We start from the raw sequence: 25,962 nt of genomic DNA on the forward strand, positions 1-25,962 counted from the left end.
TCAGACGTCCGGCTCCTGCGATTCCATTATCCAGGAGCATGTTTAAAACTTATGGAAATATTTCAACTTACTCTTTGATAGCATTGAGGCAGACTGCTTTCCAGGGACGGTGGAGTTCGCTGCATCAAAATTCCAATGGACTCTCTCAGAAGTGGAACGACACTAGAAAGGTTTACAGAAGTCATCTTAAAACCTACACTCTTTTTCTTTTAACAAAGCATGCAAAACTATTCTTATGCGACACATGAGAAATAAGTACCTCCCAACCCTCAACTCCAAAAAGAGATTTTTTTGGGGGGGGGTTAACCTGCCTTTTCAAGCAGTGCTGTAAGGGAATATGACAGGAGACAAGAGGGTTTAAAACAAAAAAACATGACAAATTGAAACCAGGGCTGTCAACCAACAGAATTTTTTTTCCAGACCAAAAAAAAGTGAATGAGAGAAAGCCAGGACTTTTGATTTGCTCTAAAGCTTTATTCTCTAAATGCACATGTCTTGCATTAGGAATACTTTGGGGGACAGCGGTAATTCTGATGAAATGGCTAAGCTGCTCTTAGCCCACAGAATATAATGGGGCACAAATGTATAAATCTACAATTATAACTGTTGTTGCGTATTCCAACAAGAATACTAGTAGTGTTCTACTTGCAGTACAATATTCATATAGGCAGCTGGTTTAAGAATAGGTTGAATAAATTCAACAACCAAATGTATCCCTATCGTGTTTTATGACTTCCTTGATATTGTATGGGGGGCCTGGAACTGGTCTGTGACCGAAATAATAAAATTCAATTCAATTCAACAACGACGCTACCCATAGCAGTTTTTAGGACTTCCACCGCATTGTAATCCTTACTGACAGAGACCAACTAGTTGTGAGCTGCAGGAAGTGAAGCCATTTGCGGTGTGTGTGTGTGTGTGTGTGTGTGTGTGTGTGTGTGTGTCTGCAAGACAGTCATTGGGGGGATTCTCACAGATTCCCACAAAGACTGGGCAACACACTCATCATCCTGCAACCCGAGTACGCAGTTCGGATCGAGCTCATTTCAATCTCTGGCCAAAACAGTATGACGACCCGCCACAATGACATGTTTTCATGGTCATCGTAACCATGGGAATCGGTTCAGAAGCCAAGCCACGGGCACAATGCACGCAATCAAACGGGCCCTTGTGAAAGAAACATGTCACAGGTCACACACAGTTTTATCAAGAACTGTGCAAAAGAAAAGAATGCCCCATTGTTGCCGGGGATTGGATATATAAGCCCCAGGGGGAGAGAAAGACTAGCTGCAGAGTGCTCAAGACGCTACATAAATAATGCCAGAGGCCGAGGGACGGAACGTAAGCCGTTACAGAAAGGCTTCAGCTTGCCCAGAATCAAACAGGAAGCCTGGGGCAGCCAGGGAGATCTCCCAAGTTCTTCGGACAATACTGCTTCAAAGGGGGTGGATGGAGTGTTGGCAAGGCAGGGATCCAAGTAATGACATGCATTGTGCATTTAAAAGTTTGAACCTGCAGAGCTTAAAAATACACTTGCATCCAGAGATGGTTTGTCAAGAGGGAAGGAAGGCAAGCAGCGCAAGCTCATGCTTCTGTGACTCTCTCGCTACTTCCTGTAAAAATCCAGTGTTCAGGAAAATATCGTATCTTTACACTTCTAATAAATAAGCTGTTTAGCAGACCAACATTATTTCCTTGCGGGGGGAGGGGGGAAATCAATGCCAAGTCTATCAGACAACAGCCTGTGGCTCAGGGACTTTCTAGAGAATAACTGTGGGGTAAGAAATACCCCAGATACAGGATCTGCAGGATCTTCCTGAAATCTATATGGAAGAAATGAAGATTTAAAACACACGCACACACATTGTTGATTCTGCAGACCCAAGATCCATTACAACGGTAATTACAATAGCCATAAAAATGTAGAAGAAATGCAAGAGACATTCTTGTCCTTGCGTCTGGCTTGGGGAATGTTTTCCTTATGATCCAAGATAATAAGGGCGGGAGGGAGGCGAGGAGACCGACCATAAAACAAAATTACTAGGGACTGGTTCAGCCATAATGAAATGACTTGTCGAAAACAGCCAGCTGTGCGCTTCTTGAAATGAGACAACCCAAGGATTTGAGCAGAGCTCAAGCTGAAAGCATTTGGAAGCAATTAGAGGCTTCTTCCGCTAACTGCAAAAGCAACAATATCATGGAACCGGTAGACGCAGAAAGGTCCCATGGTGAAGGTACATCGGATAGCCAACAAGCACAAGTTCCCCTGCTTAGCATTTCTTTGGCTCCAAAGCATAAGCACCATCTCTAGGGGGCTCCAGAGGGCCTAAGGGGCACCCATAATCTGGGGCTCTAGTCGGCACCCCTGCTCCAAAATGAAGGTGTTACTAGATGGCTGGGGGCATATTATGAATCTTCAGACACCAACTACATTGTAAACGGGAACATGTGTGTGTGTTTTTACACATACTGCACAGCATACCTATGAGAAATAAAGATATCACAATTATCAGCCATTTTGAATACCCTCTAACCTTCAATGGCACAGTCCATATTTAAGTGCTACCCTGCATTTTCTCTCTCTCTCCATCTTTCCAGCAAATACACCGAGATCATTACGTAAGAACTAATAACTGTATTAATGGTGAAATAATGAGTGTGGAAAGAACAAAAACTTAAGGCAGAGATGAAAAAGCTTGCAATAGGTTGCTTCTTCCGTGTGTGTGTGTGTGTGTGTGTTTGAGCTCGAATAAAAGAGCGAGAGAGGAATACCCTCCACCCTGTCTGGAACAAAAAAAGAACATTTGAACTTCATTTGAGCACATTAAGATTGAGGAGTGGCTTGAAAGCTCTTGACTCAAAGTTGAATCCCAATGGCACCTTTCCCAGGCGCTTTGGGTCCTCCACAAACTGCTGCTCACTGGCAGTGTAGCAGAGAAAAATGCCAATGATCCATACTTCCAGGCCAACAGCTCCAACTTCTTGGAGCCAGTCCCAAAGTATGTTATATCCACACCTTAAAACAGCCAAATAATGCTATGGAGGAAAAACATTCCTACCATCACTTCCCAGGCTGAAATACAGATGACATTGGAGCCTACTAGACATCCCTAAATCTCATGGTGGGCTCAGGACATCCAAAGACTCAGGCTTCACAACCCACAACACACTGCACACTGAGCTGTTTAATTTTAGTTTTAAGCCCACTTCAGAACAACTGCAACACAACAGTCCTTAAAAGGAAATATTCAAAAGGAACAATGGGAGGAGAGGAACCAGAGGAACTATTTCTTTTAGCAAGAAGGTTACGAGATTCTCAATGAAAACTGTGGAATCATCAATTCAAGTAATTTAGGAAAACTCAAAAGAAGTTTTTTGCTAGATGACCTCATAAGCCTTTTTCCAAAGGTCTGTGGCGAAGTGTCGGCGCAGGAGGAGAAACTGATGTCAGCCCATCCTACTGCAAACATTCACACAGCTATTGAGTAATAAATTCCCATCAGAGGCAGTGTGGTTTGAAATTAAAATGTTTGGTATATGTATTAAAACAGACACCGGGAAGAATGTGGACAAAAAGCCAGGCGGATAAACAGCAATAGTCAAATAAAAGCCTAAGAAACATGGCTGGAAAACTGCGGCTCGCGATTCTGAATCAGAAAGCAAGCCCAGGCCATAATTTGCCAGATCAGATGCAACAGAAAACTATGGTATGGTGGAAAGGTGAGCACACAAGGGTAAAGTCTTGCATGCAAACCAAGCTAAAATCTTCATGGTGGGTGTTGGGGGGAGTATAATGGGCAATATCTAATATTTACCACTGAAGATGAGACTTCCCTCTCCTTCCCGCTGAAGTCTCCATACCTTCCCAACCTGCTCCAGAGGGTCCTCCAACACGCCAGAGCAGATTTCGGGAGGGGGCTGCAGATGGAAGAGTGGGAAGTCCATTGTGCAAGCTGGACCCCCTTGGATGTTGCCCACTGGAGGGGAGGGTAATGGAGTCTGCAGTCGATACAAATAGGAAATGAAGCACCAAGGAGAGCTCAGCAGAAGCTTTCCCCTTTCTTTTAAGGCATGGACTATTTAAAACTGTCCTGGGTAAGATTTCTACCCAGATTTCTTAGGGAACTTCCGGTTGGTCAATAGGAAGGGAGCGATAGAAAGAAAATGTGAAAGAGGGGGAGAGAAGGAGCAACCTGGAAGAAGGAACAAACAGGTATCAAAGTCTCAAAATTCAGTAGCATCTGAAAATCTAAGTTGGAAATACTTGACTGACCTATCTAATTTGGGGGACGCAGGATTTAATTTTCCTTTGCAACTTCAGAATAGTGCAGTGTTTCGACTACTGAGCTAGCTAGCAAGGGCTGGAAACATTTACATTTGTATCTAAACCATTTCAGAGTCCATCTACCTTGTCCAAAAATGTACCATGGAAATTACACTTGAAATACAGCCACTTTTGTAAATTAAGAATGTGCACCACCATTAAGGTACATCATTCAAAGGCTTTATTTCTTGGCCCACTTAATATGCAGCGCATTCATTCTTCCAGCTCGGTATAAAGCTGAGCCTTTGGTGTTTCCGCATCACCATTGTGGCTTAGACAGTGGCTTTCTTGAGAACTCTTGATTAATGGTATTCTGTGTCACACAGCGAATCCTATGTACATAGAAGATTCTAGAGCAGAGCCAACATTCTGACATCTTTGTTGTGTGCTGGGAAGCATATCTATTTTTGTTTGGAAGGAACTACATGCCTGCATAAATCACTGCGGTTCTTGGAAAAGATTAAATTGCAATCTGATAACAAGTTTGGTTGTTTTCTAGGGACAAGCTAAAGGACAAAAATAGTTTCTGTAACTTGTAAACTTTTAGGTAGGATGTTAACGGAAGGTCTTTGACAGCCATCCTTAAATTCAACCATTTTCCATTAAACTTGTACAAACAATAACGTGCAGCGTTTTTCTTTAGTTTTTAAAATATTGGGGCAATGGATCAGGGACCTTGTTTGAGACAACCACAGTTTTCTTTGTAAGAATGCTTATGAAGAAACCCTCAGTTTCCCCTTTTGAGTGAGCTTCATTCAGCTCTGCACATTTCCCTGACTTATATTACACCAACCAATCAACTCCAGTATGCACAAGTGGGATACACATGTTCAAGCCTCACACTGGGCAAATGATGGCTGAATTGCTAGGGATTGTACTAGATAACCCTCGTGATCCCTTCCAACTCTACAATTCTATGATTCTGTGATTCAGCAACTTCTACAGTGAGATATTTACACTAATTTGACTTTAGTAGAGAGGAGGTGGGCGCTGTGGTCTAAACCACTGAGCCTCTTGGGCTTGCCGATCGGAAGGTCGGCGGTTCGAATCCGTGTGATGGGGTGAGCTCCCGTTGCTCTGTCCTGGCTTCTGCCAACCTAGCAGTTCGAAAGCACACCAGTGCAAGTAGATAAATAGGTGCCACTGCAGCAGGAAGGTAAATGGCGTTTCCATGTGCTCTGGTTTCCGTTACCGTGTCCTGTTGCACCAGAAGCAGTTTAGTCATGCTGGCCACATGTTTGTGGACAAATGCTGGCTCCCTTGGCCTGAAAAGCGAGATGAGCACCACACCCCATGGATAAATTTTGACTGGACTTAACCATCCAGGGGTCCTTTACCATTCCTTTACCTTTGCTGAACCTGTAGTAAACTGGAAATCAAGTGCTACATTGGCAAAAAGGAGAGTTGCTACTGTTTAATCCCTTTTTCTTTTCTTTTTTGGAGGCAAGTGTAATACTATCTAGACAAGCCCTACACAGGACTCATGGATCACTCTCTACTAAAGAAAATAAACGGACACCATTCACACATATAAAGCAGCAACGTTCAGACACAAGTAGGAGAATATTTCCGTCCCCCATGATACACCACTGCTGACTGGAGAGTCACCATAATCCAACCTAGACTTCAAAGGGAAGCTCTGCTGTAGAATTGCTGGACTAGGACTTACTAGACTGGATAGCTTAGTTGGTTAAGGAAAGACGTGTGGATCCAGAATTGGCCTCCACAGTCACTATTTACGGACTCACTGTTAAGATCCTGTTCATGGAAGACCATCTTACTCGGCTACGAGTGATAGAAGAAGAAGAAGAAGAAGAAGAAGAAGAAGAAGAAGAAGAAGAAGAAGAAGAAGAAGAAGCAGCAGCAGCAGCAGCAGAAGCAGCTGATAATGCCAAAGTTGCAAGTTTGATCCTGCATATTCCTGCATTGCAGCAGGTTGGACTAGATGATCCTGGGGTCCCTTCCAACTCTACGATTCTAATAAACTTCTAATAGTTAATTCAATTCTATTTTATTCAGACTTAATTGGGTCTGTGGACTTCTTTCCTACTAAAAGTATTACAACTAGCAGAGGAGGGGCGGATACTATTTTCATAGTACAGTGGTACCTCGGGTTACAAACGCTTTGGGTTACAAACACTTTGGGTTACAAACTCCGCTAACCCAGAAATAGTACCTCAGGTTGAGAACTTTGCCCCAGGAAGAGAACAAAAATGGCGCAGTGGCACTGGGAGGCCCCATTAGCTAAAGTGGTACCTCAGGTTGAGAACGGTTTCGGGTTAAGAACGGACCTCCAGAACGAATTAAGTTCATAACCCGAGGTACCACTGTATCTGCAACTGTCGGTATGTCACTGTCTATTATTATCGCACGGCCTTTTGGCCCAAGACTTGACATTTTTCTCACTGGATACTTGCCAATTGGAGATAACTTTTCATGGATATAATGAAGTGGGCTCTAGCCCATACAAAGTGTGCTCTAGGCCCCCGTAATTTGAGAATTCTTTTCATTTTATAACAGTAATTAATATTGGAGTGGGACCTGCCATTAGCCTTAGAATACCGAAGACGTTGTTTAAAGAACCACACATCAATTGACATGCTTCCGCATAGGTACAACCATAATACAGATATTGCCCGCTTGTTGCGCAAAAAGGCCATGTTGCCTCATTCCCGTGTTGCATGACACAAATCTGGCCTGGAATCAAGGCAATGACACTGCACTATCATAAATCCGGAACTTAGATTGATAGCTGGTGCTGGTATCTTTTAAAAGAGCCACAGAAACGTGATTCACAAGTCAACAGAAAGAAGTCCGAATTTGCAGCCGTCAGCTTTAGACCCCCCCAAGTTTCAAAATGTAAAGAGCTGGGAAGCACTATAAATCAATGAAAGCCAGTGCTGTCAACGGGATTCAGATTTAGCGCCAAGAATTTAAGGTGAACATTGGGCCTGGGTTATTTTGCAGCGGTGCCTCTCATTCAGAAATTGCTTCCAGCAGGCAGAAGTGGTGTTGTCCTGCAGCCAAATTTCACCCTTCTCCTCCACCTCCTATCCATACACCCTTTCCCCAGCAGCTGGTTGCTTGCACTCTCTTGCGCTACCAAGAAATCATCTGTGCACCATGCTCATCTCCCAGAAATTCTCACTTCCAGATCAGAGAGAAACAAAATATTACACGAACTTGATTTAGATGCTAATGGTGTATAGGCTTGAGCTGCAACTTTGCTTTTCTTCGTTACCCTTGTGGAGTATTAAGGACTATCCCTAACTAAATACAAGTAGAGGCAAGAAGGCAAAAGAACCCACGTAGAGAAAATACACATTTTGTGCATCTCAGGTTATCAGTTTCCATCTTTTAGCAAACAGGTAGTTTTCATACTGAAAACTATGTATTTCATGTGCAAAAGATTCCCTTTCCCACTTAGAAATGTCTACATACAACAGTTTTTGTATGGTTCAGCAATGAATAAAAAATTAAAAACAGTTCTTGAGCCTCATCTTCAAAAGCTAAATAATCAGTATAGTCTTCATTTGACAGAATGGAAGACAATTTTGTTCATCACCTCAAACAAGTCCATGCCCGGTTTAAATCTGAAAGAAAGGGTACTAGCTCAAGTATTCTACTATACAATAGCCCCACCTTTTTTGAAATCTCTTCAAAAACACACCATAATGCTGGTCTCCAAAGGTAGAAGATGTCCCTATTCCATGCCTCCCCAACAGGAACACTGACAAAATTTGTGAGAGAAAGCAAAACCTTCCAAAAAGGCTTAAACTGAATTTAACACGCTAAGCCTTCATCGCTGACTCAGCCCACAAATGCAGATATAAGACTGGTAAATCAGGGAAACCACACATCTAAGATAATCGCACCAATATATATATATTTTAAGAAAATTGCTGCTCCCCTTCTCCCATCACATAGGAGCTTAGTTTTAGTGGAAGCACCTAGCGATCTAAACACCACAAATGTGAAGTACAAGTTGTATGACTCAGGCCTACACATATTGGGCTCTATACACAAAGGCCAAAGTTCTCGTCTAAAGAAGTCTTGAAAGCTCCCTCTATTACCATCTTAAGACAGGAACATTGAAGACAACAGCTTAGGGGCTGCCAACCTATTTTGGTTCATGGGCAGGTCTGTGAACTGGAGAAACTGCCGCGACCATCAAGCACAAATTGCAACCTATTCCATTGGGTCCAACAGAATGCTTCTTTCAATCCTAATTCCAGCAGGGGGAGAAAACCTTTTGGTTGCTTTGGAAACCCTATTGCGGGCTTATCTGTGCCCGTGGGCATCACACTGGCAACCGCTGGTTTAGACTCCTATTCTCACTCCGAAAGCTTTCAAAAAAATTGCTCCTAACGTGCAACTTAATGAAGAGTTCTGCGTGACTGAAAAGTCTGAATGCCTTGTCAGCTTCTATTTAGAACCGTTTCTGAAAGCTATGTTACACAGTGGAACACTTCCCCGCTTCAGAAATCCATTGCTGCGTGGGGTACTTTTTAAATAAGCTTGAGACATTCCACCACAAAAGGCAGCAAGAAGCCTCAGAAGACAACGACGGATATTGAGCAGCTTTTTATGAGAAGTTTGGCAGCTGAGTTTGGGTGAAGACTACACTGCGTGCCAGCCGGCAGGGCTCCATTGAATTTGAGGCCATTCTTGTCCATTTAGTAGTACAGTACATTGCTTATATAAACAACACACAACGGAAAGATGCTTCACAATGGGGGTCAGAAAGGCCATTTTGCAAGCCTAAAATACGCAGAAATTACATGCGCAAGCAAGATTGGCTGCCGACAGGAGAAAGTTTTAGGTGTGGAAATAAATGGGTACACGATGGGGGAAAGGGGGAGAGGAACAAGTAAGCGATAAAGAGAACGGATGCTGCAATTATAGCAACTAACAATCGAGGCTGCAATATTTGCTTGAATTCCAAACCCTAGAAAATGACCACCCATCCCAGCACTTACCTTACTCCTATAAGCATAGCTATCAGCATCGAACAGATAGGATCAGCTATCATTAAACCATAGTTCTGCATCAGTAACGCAGATATGATGACACCAACACTTCCAAGTGTGTCAGCCACAATATGTAAAAATACACCTACAAACAAACATACGTTAAGATCAGAAAGCATATTAATGTATTTTTTTCAACGTAAATTTCAGTAGGCCTTCAAATAAGTGGCACAGCCGACAATGGATAGCAGACAAACAGTTCCTGTGTAAATATTTACTATGATACTCATAAAACTACAGGATACGCTTATTATCACGTTACATTTGCAGGAAAAATCTACTACAGCAGATCTCAATTCCATCCTGCAAAGGTAGTGTCAGAAGCTGTGAGCCACAAGTGGAATCCATACTGGGGCTTTTCCCAGTTTCTAGAAGATGCACTGCAGGCTATTTTCACATCACTCAGACAACACAAACAATCCAAGAAGTGGTACCCATGCCAAACATACTATGGAAACAGCTCCTCCATATGATCAGGAACATTTTTACAAGAGGAGTTGCCATTTATTTACATTATTTGTGGGTCACCCTCTAAGAAAAGTCACTTGGGTGATTCACACGATGAAAGAAAAACCCTATAATAAAATAGGTTCTTTTCTAAAACAAAAACAAAAAACTGTAATAAAATAATACATAACAATAAAATAAATTTTCACTACTTGTCTATATACCAGTTTCCCAAATGGTTACATGTCCCTTCATAGTACGCAAAGCATAAGGAAAATTGTTGTCACAAGATCTAACACCCTTTTGAGGGCCTGAACTTTTTGCGGAGCAATCATTTTTCTCCAAATTAATAAAACACCAAGCACGATTAAAAACCCACTGCTGATACATTTTTATGAGCTGAAATGTTTTAATACATTTTTATGAGCTGAACTCGAAGAACGCCTTGCCAGAAGGAAGTTTTGTGAAAAAACACTCCAAAACATTTATGATCCCTTCTGCATTTCAACTGCTGAAAATACTTTTCGTGTGCCAGCAACAAATTCTTTTTCCAAATACACTTCTTAAGTTTGTATATAAATATAGGCAAGTTACACAAATCCGAACAAATTCAAGCCACCCCATTTCAATGATATGTAGAACCTATCCCAAAACTAAGCCTAGGGATCCCTCTGCTGGTAGCCGAGGGCATAATCTCCCATGAAGGATGGAGCAGTTCTAACAGGACTTGAAAAGCTTATCTGCATTGCATTCTTAAAGGTAAAGGTAAAAGGACCCCTGACCGTTACGTCCAGTCGTGGCCGACTCTGGGGTTGCGATGCTCATCTCGTTTTATTAGCTGAGGGAGCCACCGTACAGCTTCCAGGTCATGTGGCCAGCATGACTAAGCCGCTTCTGGAAAACCAGAGCAGCGCACAGAAACGCCGTTTACCTTCCCGCCGGAGCGGTACCTATTTATCTACTTGCACTATGACGTGCTTTTGAACTGCTAGGTTGGCAGGAGCAGGGACCGAACAACGGGAGCTCACCTCTTCGCGGGGATTCGAACCGCTGACCTTCTGATCGGCAAGCCCTAGGCTCTGTGGTTTAACCCACAGCGCTATCCGTGTGCATTCTTACTTCATTTAAAAAAGCAGCTGCTATCTTCAACCGCTTCTGTCTGTCTGATTTTGGGGGCACATGGATGGAGCTGGAGGGAGCAGAGGGAATCAACAAAGCTTTCGTTTCTCCACATTCTGCTAACAGCTCCCTGCACCGGATCAAAGCACATTCCATCAGTGCAAAGTGATGCAACTCACAACTGCTCCTTCCTGTTTCCTTCTGAACACAATAGGACATAGGCTAAGTGAATTCTCGAGTATGATGTAGAAAAATAGGGGTGGTTGGCTTTTGCTGCCCAACTCCCCAAGGGGCTGAGTCCCCCAAGTCCAGGATCGGTCAGAAAAGAAATGTGTTTCCTCATTGTTAGTGAATTTCAACATAAAACTTTTATATATATAGTTTTGTTTCTTCCAGATTCGCACTATGCTATTATTGCTTCATTTCCACCGACTGTTTTAGCACACTCTGTTGATAACATACCTTCTAAAATCTGTTTGCTAGATCCTGCAGCCAATTCAATGGGATGATTATCTGTAAAACAGCAGGAAGATAAAATGCATTTATCCTCTCAATGTTATGCGAGTTTCTGTTCAGCGCTGAAGTTCTCTTTCAGGGATCTTATTATTTGCAGCAACAGCTTATACAGCATCACCTTCTTAATCAAATGGAACTGGAAATCCTTTTTTTTAATTAAAATAAAAACTGAACCTAGAATGTTTTTTTAAGTGAAGGTATAGAGGGAGAAGGGAAATCAATGAATTCTCCAAAATCCAAACTTTCCAAGCGATTTCATGTTAGGTTCTGTTTTGAGGTGACAGAAGAGAAAGATGGAAGAAGCAAATTAACAACGCAGGCACAAGCCGTAGAAAGCTGTTGTCTGCCAACTTGGGACATAATGTCACGATTTCCAAACAATGGGTCGTATCTAAGTGCAGATTACTATTAGGCTGAGAATCCAGAAGCAAGTCAAACACGGCCAGAACGTGTAAAGTTTAAGGCCTTAAAAACAAACACTTAGAAATCAGACATGAATTATCTCATATTACAGGAGTCCAAATTATTCTGCAGCTAAGCCACTGACGTTTTAATTACCTGTTTAAAAAAAAAAAAAATGGGAGGCTGAATACTAGGCAATAATTACTCAACATCTACACAGCATGATTTTTTTTTAAAAAAGATCCTTTTCAGCAACCTTCCTTCACTGTCAAAAATGCAATCAACAATTCTGTTATTAGCCTACGCTTCCATCAAGCTCAAGGCAACATACATTGTTGTGTTGCTGTCCTGAGTCATTGTCCTCCTTCACCTTCAATGCAGTTAAAGAAAATGTTGCCATGAGCCTTAAAATAGAACTGATGCCAGTCCCCATTTAATCTGGATTTTAATCTGTGTTTGTTTGTTCTTTTCAAATGACAGCAAGCAGCTTCAGATACAGATTTGCAAGGATCCATTTGAATAAAAGAAGATTTCTTCTGCATGTAAGTATACGCTTGTGTGCTGTTTATTGTTATTATTTATTAATTTGTTAGTCACTTTATTTTGCCCAGAACAGCCCAAAATGCCTTAAAACCAAACAGACAGACAATAAAAACCCTACATATATACATTAAAACCAAGAGGGAAAAGAAATACATTAAAAACACCCCATCCCCTTCTAAAAGGCAACAGATAATTAAAGGCCAAAGACCTAGTTATAGAGGAAAGTTTTTGCCTGATGCCTAAAGATATATATATAATGAGTGAGGTGAGTTTCCCCTGGGAGACCACTGTGTGCTATTAAGAGCACACCTATGCACATCTGAGTGGCATACACATGTATTAAATAACATCAAAATTTAAATAAATACATACATATGGCACATAGTTCCTAATCACAGCAATTTCCCTTGGAGCACACACAGCAAGAAACATAATCATGTGCACATATCACAAGCAACATGGGATACTTACAATCTCTTACATATGAAGTCTTCAGAAAACGTGTTAAATGGTCAGAAGGCAACATTCAACTGTTTACATATAAGTCGTACCTTGGTTTTCGAACAGCTTAGTTCTCAAAGGTTTTGGCTCCCGAATGCCACAAACTCAGAAGTGAGTGTTCCGGTTTGTGAACTATTTTTGGAAGCTGAACGTCTGCCGGGTCAAACCTGTGTCCAGGGCAGCTGTTTACCAGCTCCATCTGGTACGTAGGCTGAGACCCTATCTGCCTGCGGACTGCCTCGCCAAAGTGGTGCATGCTCTGGTTATCTCCCGCTTGGACTACTGCAATGCACTCTACATGGGGCTACCTTTGAAGGTGACCCAGAAACTACAATTAATCCAGAACGCGGCAGCTAGACTGGTGACTGGGAGCGGCCGCCGAGACCATATAACACCGGTCTTGAAAGACCTACATTGGCTCCCACTACGTTTCCTAGCACAATTCAAAGTGTTGGTGCTGACCTTTAAAGCCCTAAACGGCCTCAGTCCAGTATATCTGAAGGAGCGTCTCCACCCCCATCGTTCTACCCGGACACTGAGGTCCAGCACCGAGGGCCTTCTGGCAGTTCCCTCACTGCAAGAAGCCAAGTTACAGGGAACCAGGCAGAGGGCCTTCTCGGTAGTGGCGCCCTCCCTGTGGAACACCCTCCCACCAGATGTCAAAGAGAACAACAACTACCAGACTTTTAGAAGACATCTGAAGGCAGCCCTGTTTAGGGAAGCTTTTAATGTTTGATGTATTACAGTATTTTAATATTTTTTTGGAAGCCGCCCAGAGTGGCTGGGGAGGCCCAGGCAGATGGGCGAGATATAAATATTCTTATTCTTATTCTTATTCTTATTCTTATTCTTATTATTCTGTGGCTTCCTACTGCAGCCAATCAGAAGCCACACTTTGGTTTCCAAAGGTTTTGGAAGTCGAAGGGACTTCCGGAACGGATTCCATTCGACTTCCAAGGTACAGCTGTACAATCAATGTTATCTTCCTGTCCAGAAAAGTCAAGAATCTTGCAGTGCATCCATGCAAGGGTTCCACAATGAAGACGACACAGCGTGTACATGTGTATCTGTGAGTCTGCTATGTCATATACACTTACCATGGCAGTAATCTTGACTCTGCGAATCCCCATGTCCATGGCTGTGGTCATGAGAATGCCCATGCCCGTGCCCAGGCTTGGAATCATGGCTGTGCCCGTGTCCTCCATGACTGTGCCCATGGCCTAGAGCCCCGTTAAACAGGGAATGGCTATGTTCATGCCCTGCAAAAAGAAATTTGTTGGAGTGACTTAGAACGCTTCTGTGTATTGTCACAACTACTAACTTCTCTGGGTTACCCCTGTAAAGTCATTCCTGTTTGATGAGGAAGGGGCAGCCTTCTTAGGTTTAAGAAATGTCTTTGTAGGTAGCTGCAATTGTTAAGTCTGAAAACAAGGAAGCAATAATAGCTTCTTTCAATTGTTCAATAAACAAGACGGAAATGGCCAAACACGTTTCGGTGCTTGAGGCAGAAAATCCATATGGTCCCCAATCCCCATTGTTAAAACAGAAAACTTGTTGCTCCAAAATCTACCTGTTCAAACTGAAAATATTTGATACCCCAAAATCTTCCACTGAAGCAGCCTGCCTCACCCTGAAACAGCACCCTTAATTACTGTATCTAATTAAAAGTAATCTTAACTGATTGATTGTATGTGTTTAAATTAACTTATAAAATAGCTTTGCAGGGGGGAAAGTATAATATTTCTTCTCAGTTGATGCATGTATGAATCACAGAAGAGGTTTTGTCCTTTTTCTGTCCCCGGAGGGGATACCTCTAAGATGGCACATACCAAGAGGACTTACATTTCAGTCAATTAATTGATCAAAAATATTGTGATCAACTAAAAATGTGCCCTTGCTCAATCTAGCCAATTGACTAAGTCCCAGTTTCAGACACAATTATCATAGGGCATAGGCCAGGCATGTCCAAAGACTGTTTCGTGGGCCTAATCCAGCCCCTGTGGCAGTTCATTTCCTGGGGTAAAAATCCCCCAAAAACCTCAACAACTTCAATCCTAAAAAAAAGCTCAAAAAAGCTTAACAACTTCAATGCTAAAAAAAAGGTTAACAAATCTGGCCCTCTTTGAAAAAAGTTTGGACACCACTGGCATAGGCCAATAAACCAATTCAGACATCAAAGGGAACTGTGCACTAAAGCCAGGATTGCAAGGGCTCATAAGCACCCAGCTCTATCTCAGGCTGATAAACCATGGCTTGAGAGAGTCATGCCTGAACCTGACCAAAGCATAGCTCCATTCTACACTAGTTCAGAACAAAGCCATAGCTAAAGTTCATATTTCTACACAATAGTAGTTTCATCACAAGCTATCGCCTGCTTAAGCACTACAGTTCCCCCATGCATGATATTTCCCATCATTTGCATATTTCCAGATCGCAGCTTATATGCTCCTTTCTAAATTTAAAGCAATACTACGTGCCGCATATTAAAAATTCATTTCACATATTAAGTACAGACGGCAATGAAAACCAGTGAGTTGTAGTAGCATACTGTATAGGACTTAATGAGTCGGCCAATAAAAACAGCAAAGAAGGTTCTGGTTCTTAAAATGTCAGAACAGATGTCTAAGAACATGCTAGTTTGGGAGCAGAAGAGGTTTGCACCACTACAAATTCTAGCCCACTCATTTTTTACAATGCTGGTGCTAAGGAGGCAAGGCCTTCTAGTGGCTCTCTAAGCTATGGAACAACTCTTTCTTTCTCCTGAAAAATCCAGTGGACATCAAAGGTATTCCAAGGCTTTTACGATGCTGGTGAAGGGTGACCAGTGGTTGCTGATACTGCAGCATGAGAGGCACAACACAGCTGTATAATGAATGCACAAATCTCACTGGGACTTTGCTGTACGACAGAACGTAGTACTGAGCCATCTAGTGAAACTGGAGACAAAATGATTCATTAAAGGCCGCTCCAGATTGGTGTTTTGTTGGAAGTGCATTCTGCAGCATGTCTCTGTTGAAATAATAGTGCGCTGGTGGTAGATTTATACTGGACCGTCCACAAATCATTGCATTACTATAGGGCAGCAAAAATGGGACATCCCAACCTCCCTGCACCCCCAAAAAACCAACCTCAGAACATTTGAGGTATAAAAAGGTACAGGATTTAAGGAGGACGTTCTAGTACATCCACTGAGTAGAAATTAAAAAGTATGTTCAACCCAAAGCTTTTGCAGGCACAAGCAAAATTGAAAGTGGGGTCGTGTCTGACTGCCCCAATAACATCATGAGCACAAATCATCATGAATGTGTAATAAAAGGGATGCCTGGAGAGGCCCGTAAGATTATTGTTTGAGCATCTTACCGGAACCATGAGAGTGGCCGTGTCCTCCGTGTTGGAACACAAAAATTCCTATCAGGTTTACAAGAAAGCCGAGTATAGAAACTGGAAGAAGTCTTTCATGATGCACGTCAGGAGGTTCAAGGGCTCTCTGCAACAGGGAAGCAGAAAGTTTGAGTGTAAGTCATCTACAACATCCACTTATAGAACATTCTCAGGGTATCCTACATATCAGTGCTCTGTGAAGCATCGTCTGCATCCACACATAAGGAGAGTCTGCTGAATCAGGCCAGCATCCTGTTCTCACAGTGGCCAACCAGATCCCCGTGGGAAAGCCACAAACAGGATCCGAGCACAAGAGGACTCTCCTCTCCAGTGGTTTCCAGCAACTGGTATTGTGGAGGCAGAACAGAGCCATCGCAGCTAGATCCCTTCCACCAAAGAGCTCTCAATCAAGTTGAACCATGGCTTGTTTTAATCCCCCAGGGATGCTGCACACATTACAAAAAACCCACAGCCTGGTTTCTCATGTGAACTGTAGCCATGGTTTGTTTCAAACCAACTACAAGCACTAAACCAGAAATAGGTCAAGAGCAAGTCTTGGCTTATTCCTGGCATAGCACTCATCTAGTTTGGGGGGGAAAGACTGAAGAATGAAGTCAGCAGATGAAGCTGCCATTCTCTTCCCTGGGATACATGAATGTTTAGTATGGATACAAGCTGCTTGGAATATCTCACTTGTGCTACGTTGCTCCTCATTCTTTCTGGAGACTGCACCACTAGTTGGTCTTTCTGAGAGTAGAAGTGTTGGCTGCCCATAGCCTAGCCCTCTGATAGGGAAGCATGCTGTGGTTTGTGCCTGCTATTTAATGATCATGGGGCTAAAACTGGGCTGTCTCAAATCTTGTGAAAAGATGGTTTGGGGATGCATTTCCTGCATTTGGAGGCACTATTGAACATATTTCTTTGCTCTGGCAGCACTGGTGATATTGACTTCAATGCCACGAGATGCAGGCTTACAGTGTCATGCAAACCAGGCATCTGTGGCACCAACTTCCAAGTAAATAACCACAGGACTGAACTGCACAAATCAGTTTATTTATCCGGAATGATTTATAGCCATCTTCATAACATACCTCGACACCTTCAGAGAAAATGAAGAAGGCTGTGAAGATCAGAAACAGACCGTTGACAAAGCCAGCTAGTACCTCTGCTCGAACATACCTAGAAAGATTTTTACAAAGATCTTAGTAGCACTCTGCATTAGCCCAAATTCCACAACTATTGAAGTCTTAGCTTTCCCCCCGTAGTTGAAAAACCCAGTAATAACTGGTGGCCGAATAATCTGAATAAAGTGATAGTTTTAAAAAGAATAACTAATGCAAGAATTGAAGCTCCTAGAATGCAAATAAGGTATACAGACTCCACACCAGAACTGCATCATAACAAAAGCCCCTACAATAATTTTTCTAAATGAGAAGTGCTGACCCACTGAATGAGAAACAGAGCCGTGAACACTGCTTTCAAACCAGCTGGCACCATTTATTGAGTGAGAAGTTCCAAAAGCGCTGCTGCTCACCTGATCTGCAAGCACAACTCTCACCAGGTAGCGGAAGATTTGCTCCAGAGTGGGTGCAGTCCCCCATTTCCTGCAGCAAGGCAACGTTCAGCTTGCTTCTTGCCAACAAGCACCACTTTGTATGAACCCACACAGAAAGCAGCCCTTAGCCAGGTCAAAAGCAGCACACCAGGCCCTGCTTCTCATTTGGCAGGTGCTGCTCCCAGGCAGCGTATGAAAGTTCATTTTTCCTTTCTTACTGAGGCCAAAATCAGATGTGCCATGTGTTTGCTAAAAATGTATTTGCCAGTTTAACTTGGAACGTGTGTCAACTTTATCGTAAGATTGAGTGCATGGAGGATAGAAGTAAAGCCAACTTACCTCCTCATGCTCTGCTGCCTGTAGAGTTGCCTTTTCCCCCACCCCCCAAATCAGCTCACTTTCATTATCAGAGCTGAGTTAGGAGGAGGAAATTAAACTAGTGGGGGGCACCGTCGGTGTGGGTTTTGCTATAGGCCTCTGCATGCTTGACTGAGCAATAAAAGTGGACCCCACATGAACATTACAGTGGTACCTCGGGTTACATATGCTTCAGGTTACAGACTCCGCTAACCCAGAAATATTACCTCAGGTTAAGAACTTTGCTTCAGGATGAGAACAAAAATCGTGCTCCGGCGGCGCGGCAGCAGCAGGAGGCCCCATTAGCTAAAGTGATGCTTCAGGTTAAGAACAGTTTCAGGTTAAGAACGGACCTCCGAAACGAATTAAGTACTTAACCCGAGGTACCACTGTATAGCCAAATTGATATGTGTGTTTATCAAAGATGTGAGCATCTGTTTTGGTCCTCAGAAGGGTTTGTGCCAAGTTCAGGGAAGCCGAAAAGATGATATTGAGCCCGATGTGGCCTGCCAGACAGCTACTGATACAAATCAATTAGTTACCATGAGCCAGCAAACATGATGCACATGTGCAAAGCCTGAAACTGAAGAGGTCCTTCAGGCATCATGACACAAAGGTCTCATGGGCGCATAATGCAAAGCCATAGTTAGAAAGATTAGGTGGTGCAGAAAGACCAAGCACTCTGACCTCACTCTTCCCTTCACCAAGCACAGAAAGGAGGCTTCGGTCTTAGCGCTGCATCCAAGCCAGCACTTTCCCAAACAAACCACAATCAGGAAGCCAGGAACTAGCAGGGGTGCAACGCACAGAAAGCCTCGGGAGCAACACAGCACCAGTCAGATTTTCAAGGCAACTTGTATCCATACTAAACATTCATTGTGTTCCCTAAGCAGAGAGAGCTTCAGATTTCTGGAAGCTTGCACATGTCCCTGAGAGTGGGAAAGTGTATCCGAACCAACAGCTAAACAGTCTGACATTAATCTGAGTCATATTTTCATTAACATTAAAGGCTAAAAGTTCCCAAGTGTCTGAGACTCGGCCCTCCTACCAAAAAGGTAGTACAATAGGTACAATAGAAATATTTACAGCCTAATTCCACCAGCCCACTTCAGTACAACTCCTAAAAGCAACACTGCCCTGTTTAGTTTGATTAGAGTATGCTGACATTCTGTCATCTATTACCATCAGGCATTAGAGGCAATATATAGGTTTCTTAGGGACGCGGGTGGCGCTGTGGGTAAAACTTCAGCGCCTAGGACTTGCCGATCGTATGGTCGGCGGTTCGAATCCCCGTGGCGGGGTGAGCCCCCGTCGTTCGGTCCCAGCTCCTGCCCACCTAGCAGTTTGAAAGCACCCTTAAGTGCAAGTAGATAAATAGGGACCGCTTTATAGCGGGAAGGTAAATGGCGTTTCCGTGTGCTGCACTGGTGCAGGCTCGCCAGAGCAGCTTCGTCACGCTGGCCACGTGACCCGGAAGTGTCTTCGGACAGCGCTGGCCCCCGGCCTCTTAAGTGAGATGGGCGCACAACCCCAGAGTCGGTCACGACTGGCCCGTACGGGCAGGGGTACCTTTACCTTTACCTTTACCTTTATAGGTTTCTTAGAACATCTATGTTTTCTCCACTTACCCATAAGAAAAGGCATCATTTGATCTCCACTTTGAAATTACTGACGCTGCCAGTCCAGCTAACAGAGCAGTGCAGTCAAAGAACATGTGAAAAGAATCTGATATTAGACCTAAACTGGAAAAGCAAAGAAAACATTTGGTTAGGTACCAGAAGTTATAGCACATTTGAATGCTTCAAGGTCAGTTCCATTAGCAACTCCACTGTGCGCAAGGATTGCTCAAAAGCCAGTGTTCCTTTGGAGTTTTTACTTAAAATATTGTTTTCTTGCTAATACACATTTACACGGTATCTAGTTCATTCAAAAACTCTATCCCATCAGAACCTATTAAGAAGTGAGACTAATTAATAGATCTTATGCACAAAGCATTGGGAAAATTCAGTACAATGAACTACAAGATGATTAATTTATTAGCCAGAGGAAGGAATTAAGTGTACTGTGACCAAAAGTAAAATCCTGGATAAAATATTTGTAGTCTATCCTGGATAAGACATTCAGATGAAATCAGAGAGTGTAACATAGCCACCAACACTTTCCCCACAATAGAGGCAAGGCAATAGCCTCACCTAGCCATTCCTGAACACCTGGAGGAGTTCAAAAACATATGTGTTCACTGATTCATGGCAAATTATTTCCTGATCAAGCACATTTAATGGCAAGTCTTCAGCAGGTGGTAAAAGGCAGGATTAATTTGAAATTCCAATCAGGAATGTTAATGAGAGCTTTACAGTCACTTGTTATTACAATCCACTGGTGAGAAATTGCCTAGCCCATCTACAGAGCTATAATGATACTGGGTTATAGCAATGAATCAGTTTTCTGCCAAAATATGTTCAAAATTACCTGCAACTGTTGGGGGGTTTTTTACCTTTGATGTAGTTAAAAATAAATCCTAAGTTGAATCTTTTTTAAGAGGACTGGTTCACACAGTCCAATGAGGTAATTACTGTTTGTTCCTAGGGATCCAGTCATACAGATTGTAATATATGATCTGTTAGATCTCCAGATATAGCTTCCCTGTGCTAATATCCACAACTGTCACTGCTTGGAAAAGCTTCATTTTTCTAGCAGTTCAGCAAGTCCCTGTTGACTAGTTTGCTTCAACACCAGAAACAAGCAGGCTCAAAAGAATTAGCAAGTTCAGCTCCAATGAAATGGTTATTTTCCTTATTATTAATCTGCGTGTTGAAACAACCATATTCTCTGATTTATCAGTGAAGGTAGGTTTGGATCAACCTAAGAAATAAATAAAAAAGGGAACCAACTCCATAAAAATTGTTACCAGCCCACCCAGGAATGTAAACCTGTGTCTCACACGGCATCTGAAGCAATTTGGCAAGTAAAAACTATTACTCACCTCAGGAAAATAATTACTCCTATGGGAGTTTATCCTAAATTTGGAAGCAGGTCTGCCTGGAGTGAGTCGTTTTATTAAGTGATGTTAACCTTCCTCTAACTTAAGCTGTATTTATATTAGCATTACTCCGTAAAAGCATCTGAAGAACATAGCATTCATCAGCTGTTCAGAAACACTAGCAGAATGCATTCTTATGAAGCTCCCAAAGATGTTAAAGCATTCTCAGAGGACCTTCCCCTGCCTTGTGTAGGGAGGCAGTGAGTGACCAGGAAAATGTCTTTTCTGCCATTGTACCCTGCCTGTGAAATGCTCTCCCCAGGCAGGCTTGCCTGACGCACACTCTGATTCTTTTTAACACTGTGTGAATAGGACCATCTTACTTGCCCAGGCCTTTAAGTACCAACATTAGATCTTTAAACTGCTTTGAGTTTTACTTAGTTTTAAATATTTCTGATAGTGTCATACCTCTTGTTACGTTCGGTTCAGGTTATGTCTTTTCAGGTTGTGTCCTGAGGCGACCCAGAAGTACCGGAAAGGGTTACTTCCGGGTTTTGCCGCTCGCGCATGCGCAGACGTGCAAAATGACGTCACGCGCATGTGCAGAAGCAGCGAATCGCGACCCGCGCATGTGCAGACGCAGGTTGCATTCCGTTCAGGTTGCGAACGGGGCTCCGGAACGGATCCTGTTCGCAACCAGAGGTACCACTGTACTGGTATCTTATGTGGTATGTTTATTTGAATTGTAGGCATTCTCTGAAAGTCTCTGGACTAAAGAACAGAAAATAAAGACTGTCATAAAAACAAATTCATTCCCAGTGGCTCATAAATACTTTAGTTCTGAAATTGTGTGTTTCTATTTACATTGTCAGAATGAGCTTTCCACTAACCATAACCATAATTTAGATTTAACCCACTTCATCTCTCCTAGTATTCACAGAAGACACACCCACAAGAAGCAATATTTAAATATTTATTATGAATATACAGTTTGCTACAAAAATAAACGGGGCTCTTAAAGACACAGTCATGCAAAAATTCGCAGAGCAGCTTCTAACAGCGTTGGGGCCTGACAGATACCAAGCTTTTAAGTATAAAAGATACCATGAAGTCAGAGACTATATGCATACAAATATAGCCTGTCATACCACAAGGTGCTAGGATGCATAGGAACCCTAATAAAAGTGTATCATGGGGACTAATAAGGCATCTAATGACTGCTGGTCATAGATGAAAGCCATTCCTGAAGAAAGCGTCAGTGAAGAGCAGCTGGGTTGAGCTCTGCTGATTGAAGGTGCCCTAAACGCCTTCAAGCAGCAGCACCCAAAACCCACTTCCCCATTTTGTGCTCCAGATGGCAGGGATCAACGCACAACTCCTGGGGTAATCCCCACTCACTTATACAACCTCCAAGTTTGCAGGAAGGCAGTCAGCTCATCAAGCTTGCCAGAGGACACTGCCATGCTCATCACAGTGGAATAAAGTCTGCTTCAGGGTTCAGACCCATCATAGGGACAAATAGGTGTCTAGCATTAAGGTGCAAATATCTCATGCATATTGGGACGGGGGTGGCACTGTGGTCTAAACCACAGAGCCTAGGTTTGCCGATCAGAAGGTCAGCGTTTTGAATCCCCACGACGGGGTGAGCTCCCGTTGTTCGGTCCCTGCTCCTGCCAACCTAGCAGTTTGAAAGCACGTCAAAGTAGATAAACAGGTACCGCTCTGGCAGGAAGGTAAATGGCATTTCTGTACGCTGCTCTGGTTCGCCAGAAGCAGCTTAGTCGTTCTGGCCACATGACCCGAAGCTGTCTGCGAACGAACGCCAGCTCTCTTTGCAAAGTAAAGTGAGATGAGCGCCACAACCCCAGAGTCGTCCACGATTGGACTTAACGGTTAGGGGTCCCTTTACCTTTATCTCATGCATACGTGGTTTATATATTGATTTTAAGTCACAACAACTTATTTTCTGACTTAAGAATGCCAAAGCCTTCCTTCTAGAATCTTATGGCGAGCTATATTGTTGCAACAGATACATGGTCAAATATTTCTCAGAGCTCTCTGTTCTGAAAGGTGTCCATGCTGTCAAAAGCCGGCATGGTTCTGTAACCCAACTGCTGTTCATAACTTCAGGCTCTGAACTGCAAATACCTTTGCCACCAATACATTTCTGAAGGGCACCAACATGAAGAGAACCCATGCTATTCATGCATATAAACCTTTAAAAAGCAGCCCAAACAAATAAATATTGAATAAGTTGTATTGATACTTCGTTCTCTCTCTACTGTACTGGTTAAATGCAGGAAATTCTTTCAAAGGCTTTTTGTTTGCCCGTTTCCCAGTTGCCTGTAGCACTAACACCACCTCCTACATACATGTGTTTCTTAACACATATATAGCAGTATGTGCAAAGTATGATATTTGTATTTATTCTGCAATATATTGACAGGTTCAGAAGCTGCCATAACTTCCCAAATTATCTGTCAGTGGTTTCCTATAGTGCTTTCACTGTCTACAGAAGGGGGAAAGCCATGTGTGAACCTGCTCTTAGTGTAGCGTACTTGATTTGCTTTGATGAGCTACTGGCATCATCCATTTGGTCACTACAGTGGTACCTCTGGTTACGTACTTAATTCGTTCCACAGATCCGTTCCTAACCTGAAACTGTTCTTAACCCGAAGCACCACTTTAGCTAATGGGGCCTCCTGCTGCTGCTGCGACGCCGGAGCACGATTTCTGTTCTCATCCTGAAGCAAAGTTCTTAACCTGAGGTACTATTTCTGGGTTAGCAGAGTCTGTAACCTGAAGTGTATGTAACTTGAAGCATATGTAACCCGAGGTACCACTGTACAGGATACAAGGACACAGCTTCTTAAGAAATAAGGGATTGATTATATAGCTTCCACAAGAGAATACAAGTGCCATAAACTATCAACAACTTTCCCAAATTTTGCCGGAGAAAAATAAAGGCCTACATATCAATCAAGAACCACTACAGCATCATTACAGCTGCAGAAGTTACCCTTCATGAGTTAAAGGAACAGCATGCTGACATTTTGCCTTTGGCAACTTCTAATCTACAGGACCTGACCAGTTAAGGTTTACTTATCCTGCAGCATTTTCTCCCTGATCTTACTATAGCAACCGTTCTACACAGAGTACACTGCATAACTCCTCAGGAGTACCAAATCTAGCAGATCATGTACTCAGAGGCAACGGTTATGCAAGCAGTCCCTCCAACAAAAACCTTCAAGCCAGCCAAAAAGGGATAAGGGCTCCAAAACATTTCTTTCCCCACGCCTAGTACAGTCACCTCCTCTTCTTGAAACCCTCCCTGCCTTCTTTTCTTCCTGAAGTTTAAAACCTGCTCTTAAAACAATGTGTACCAAAAAGACCGCTTCCCATAAAACAAACACTGGCTGCTCAGCCTTCCAAGGAGGAGGAATGAATGAGATAGTCCAACACACACCCTCTTTTCCCAGGGCCAATGACACTCTCAGCCATCATCACACACCCGGCGCTGGTGCTTCCTCAGCACCAGCCAGAGGGAGACGTGGCAGCAGTAGCAGCGGAGCTGAACAGGCACCGCCTCTCCTGCATCCTCCCTCCCTTCCCGGTACCTGTTGCTCCAGATGCCATACAGCAGCTCCACGAAGGCAAAGGAGAGGTTGAGGCAGAGGAAAAAGAAGAGATTTCTTGACGTCTTGTCTGACAGGATTGACCTAAAGGGCGGGCAGGAAACAGGGCGAACTTAGAGGAGGAGGAGAGCATGGGGGTGAAAAAGAGAGTTAGCCAAGAAGCGATGCTGGCCAGGGTCTTGCCTCTCTCAAGGGAAGAAAAGAAGCTGGTACTCTGGGACAGCTCAGTCCCTAGAGCAGGAGACTCTTAAGCTCAGGGTCCTGGGTTCGAGAGCCCCACTTTGGGCAAAATAGTCCTGCACTGCAGGGGTTGGACTAGATGACCCTGGGGGTGCCTTCCAGCTGTGGTCACCCCCCACCCACGTCCTTACCAGGCTGGCTAGCTGGGAGCCCCCCCCCAAGCGTCAGTTACAAGCCACCCCCCATGCACCTGTATCTCCACCTCCCGACACCCCCCCCAAGGGGGGGTCACATGCCGGACAAGAAGGCCTGCCAAAGCAAAGCCTCCTCCTCCTCACACAGCGCAAAGCCTCGCCCCTTCCCCGAGGCAGCCTCCATGCTGCCAAGCCCTCATGCTGGGCTCGCCTCCGACCGCATTCCCACGCACACGCGTGTGGACGCGCGTCGGGCTGCTTCTTCCCCGGCCTCGCGCTCCTCACCTGAACCAGCCCGAGAGCTTTCGGAGCAGGTTGAGCCTGGGCGGCTTGTACTCGTCGTCCTTGATGGACAAAGGCAGCATCTTCCAGGGTGGCGGGCCGCGCGCGGGCCGGGCGGAGGGGGAGCGGGACCCGAGGCCTGGCCTGGCTCGGCGAAGCGGGGCTGGGCGGGCGGGCTTGGCTTGGCTTGGCTGGCTGGCAGGCGCCCCCCTCCCGGCCCCTTCGCGCTCGCTTCTCTGCCAGGTGAGCCCAGCAGCCGGCCCCTTCCGCCAAGGGAGACTTCCGGCACAACCGGACCGAGGCGCCGCTACGGAGCCTGCGCGGTAGGAGCGGAGGCCGAGTTGCGTCACGTGGGGCGGAGAGCGGGAGCAGAGGGGGCGGGGCTTCTCGCTCTGTGGGAGAGGCTGACTGGAGTTTAGTCAGGGCCTGGAAATAATAATAATAACAAAAATAACAATAACAACAACAATAAGTTCTCCAACCTGCCCCAAACTCATAACTATTATTATTATTATA

The 25,962-nt window shown here is 43.9% G+C and overlaps 1 protein-coding gene across 1 annotated transcript in view; it reads right to left on the reverse strand.

The window, feature by feature from the left end:
* The window catches only part of SLC30A7 (solute carrier family 30 member 7), a 35,582-nt gene that overhangs the window by 7,396 nt on the left and 2,224 nt on the right, over positions 1-25,962 (reverse strand). The window contains exons 2-10 of the mRNA XM_083620504.1: positions 25,450-25,872; positions 24,773-24,874; positions 19,804-19,917; positions 17,355-17,442; positions 16,243-16,369; positions 13,980-14,141; positions 11,383-11,433; positions 9,304-9,439; positions 72-162 (exon numbers count right to left, since the gene is read on the reverse strand). Of these exons, the coding sequence (XP_083476630.1) occupies positions 72-162; positions 9,304-9,439; positions 11,383-11,433; positions 13,980-14,141; positions 16,243-16,369; positions 17,355-17,442; positions 19,804-19,917; positions 24,773-24,874; positions 25,450-25,529 (951 nt within the window). The 5' untranslated portion in view covers positions 25,530-25,872. The remainder of the gene's footprint in view (positions 1-71; positions 163-9,303; positions 9,440-11,382; positions 11,434-13,979; positions 14,142-16,242; positions 16,370-17,354; positions 17,443-19,803; positions 19,918-24,772; positions 24,875-25,449; positions 25,873-25,962) is intronic.

This window comes from Podarcis filfolensis, assembly GCF_964270895.1.
Source record: "Podarcis filfolensis genome assembly, chromosome: 6".
NCBI classification, from domain to species: domain Eukaryota; kingdom Metazoa; phylum Chordata; class Lepidosauria; order Squamata; family Lacertidae; genus Podarcis; species Podarcis filfolensis.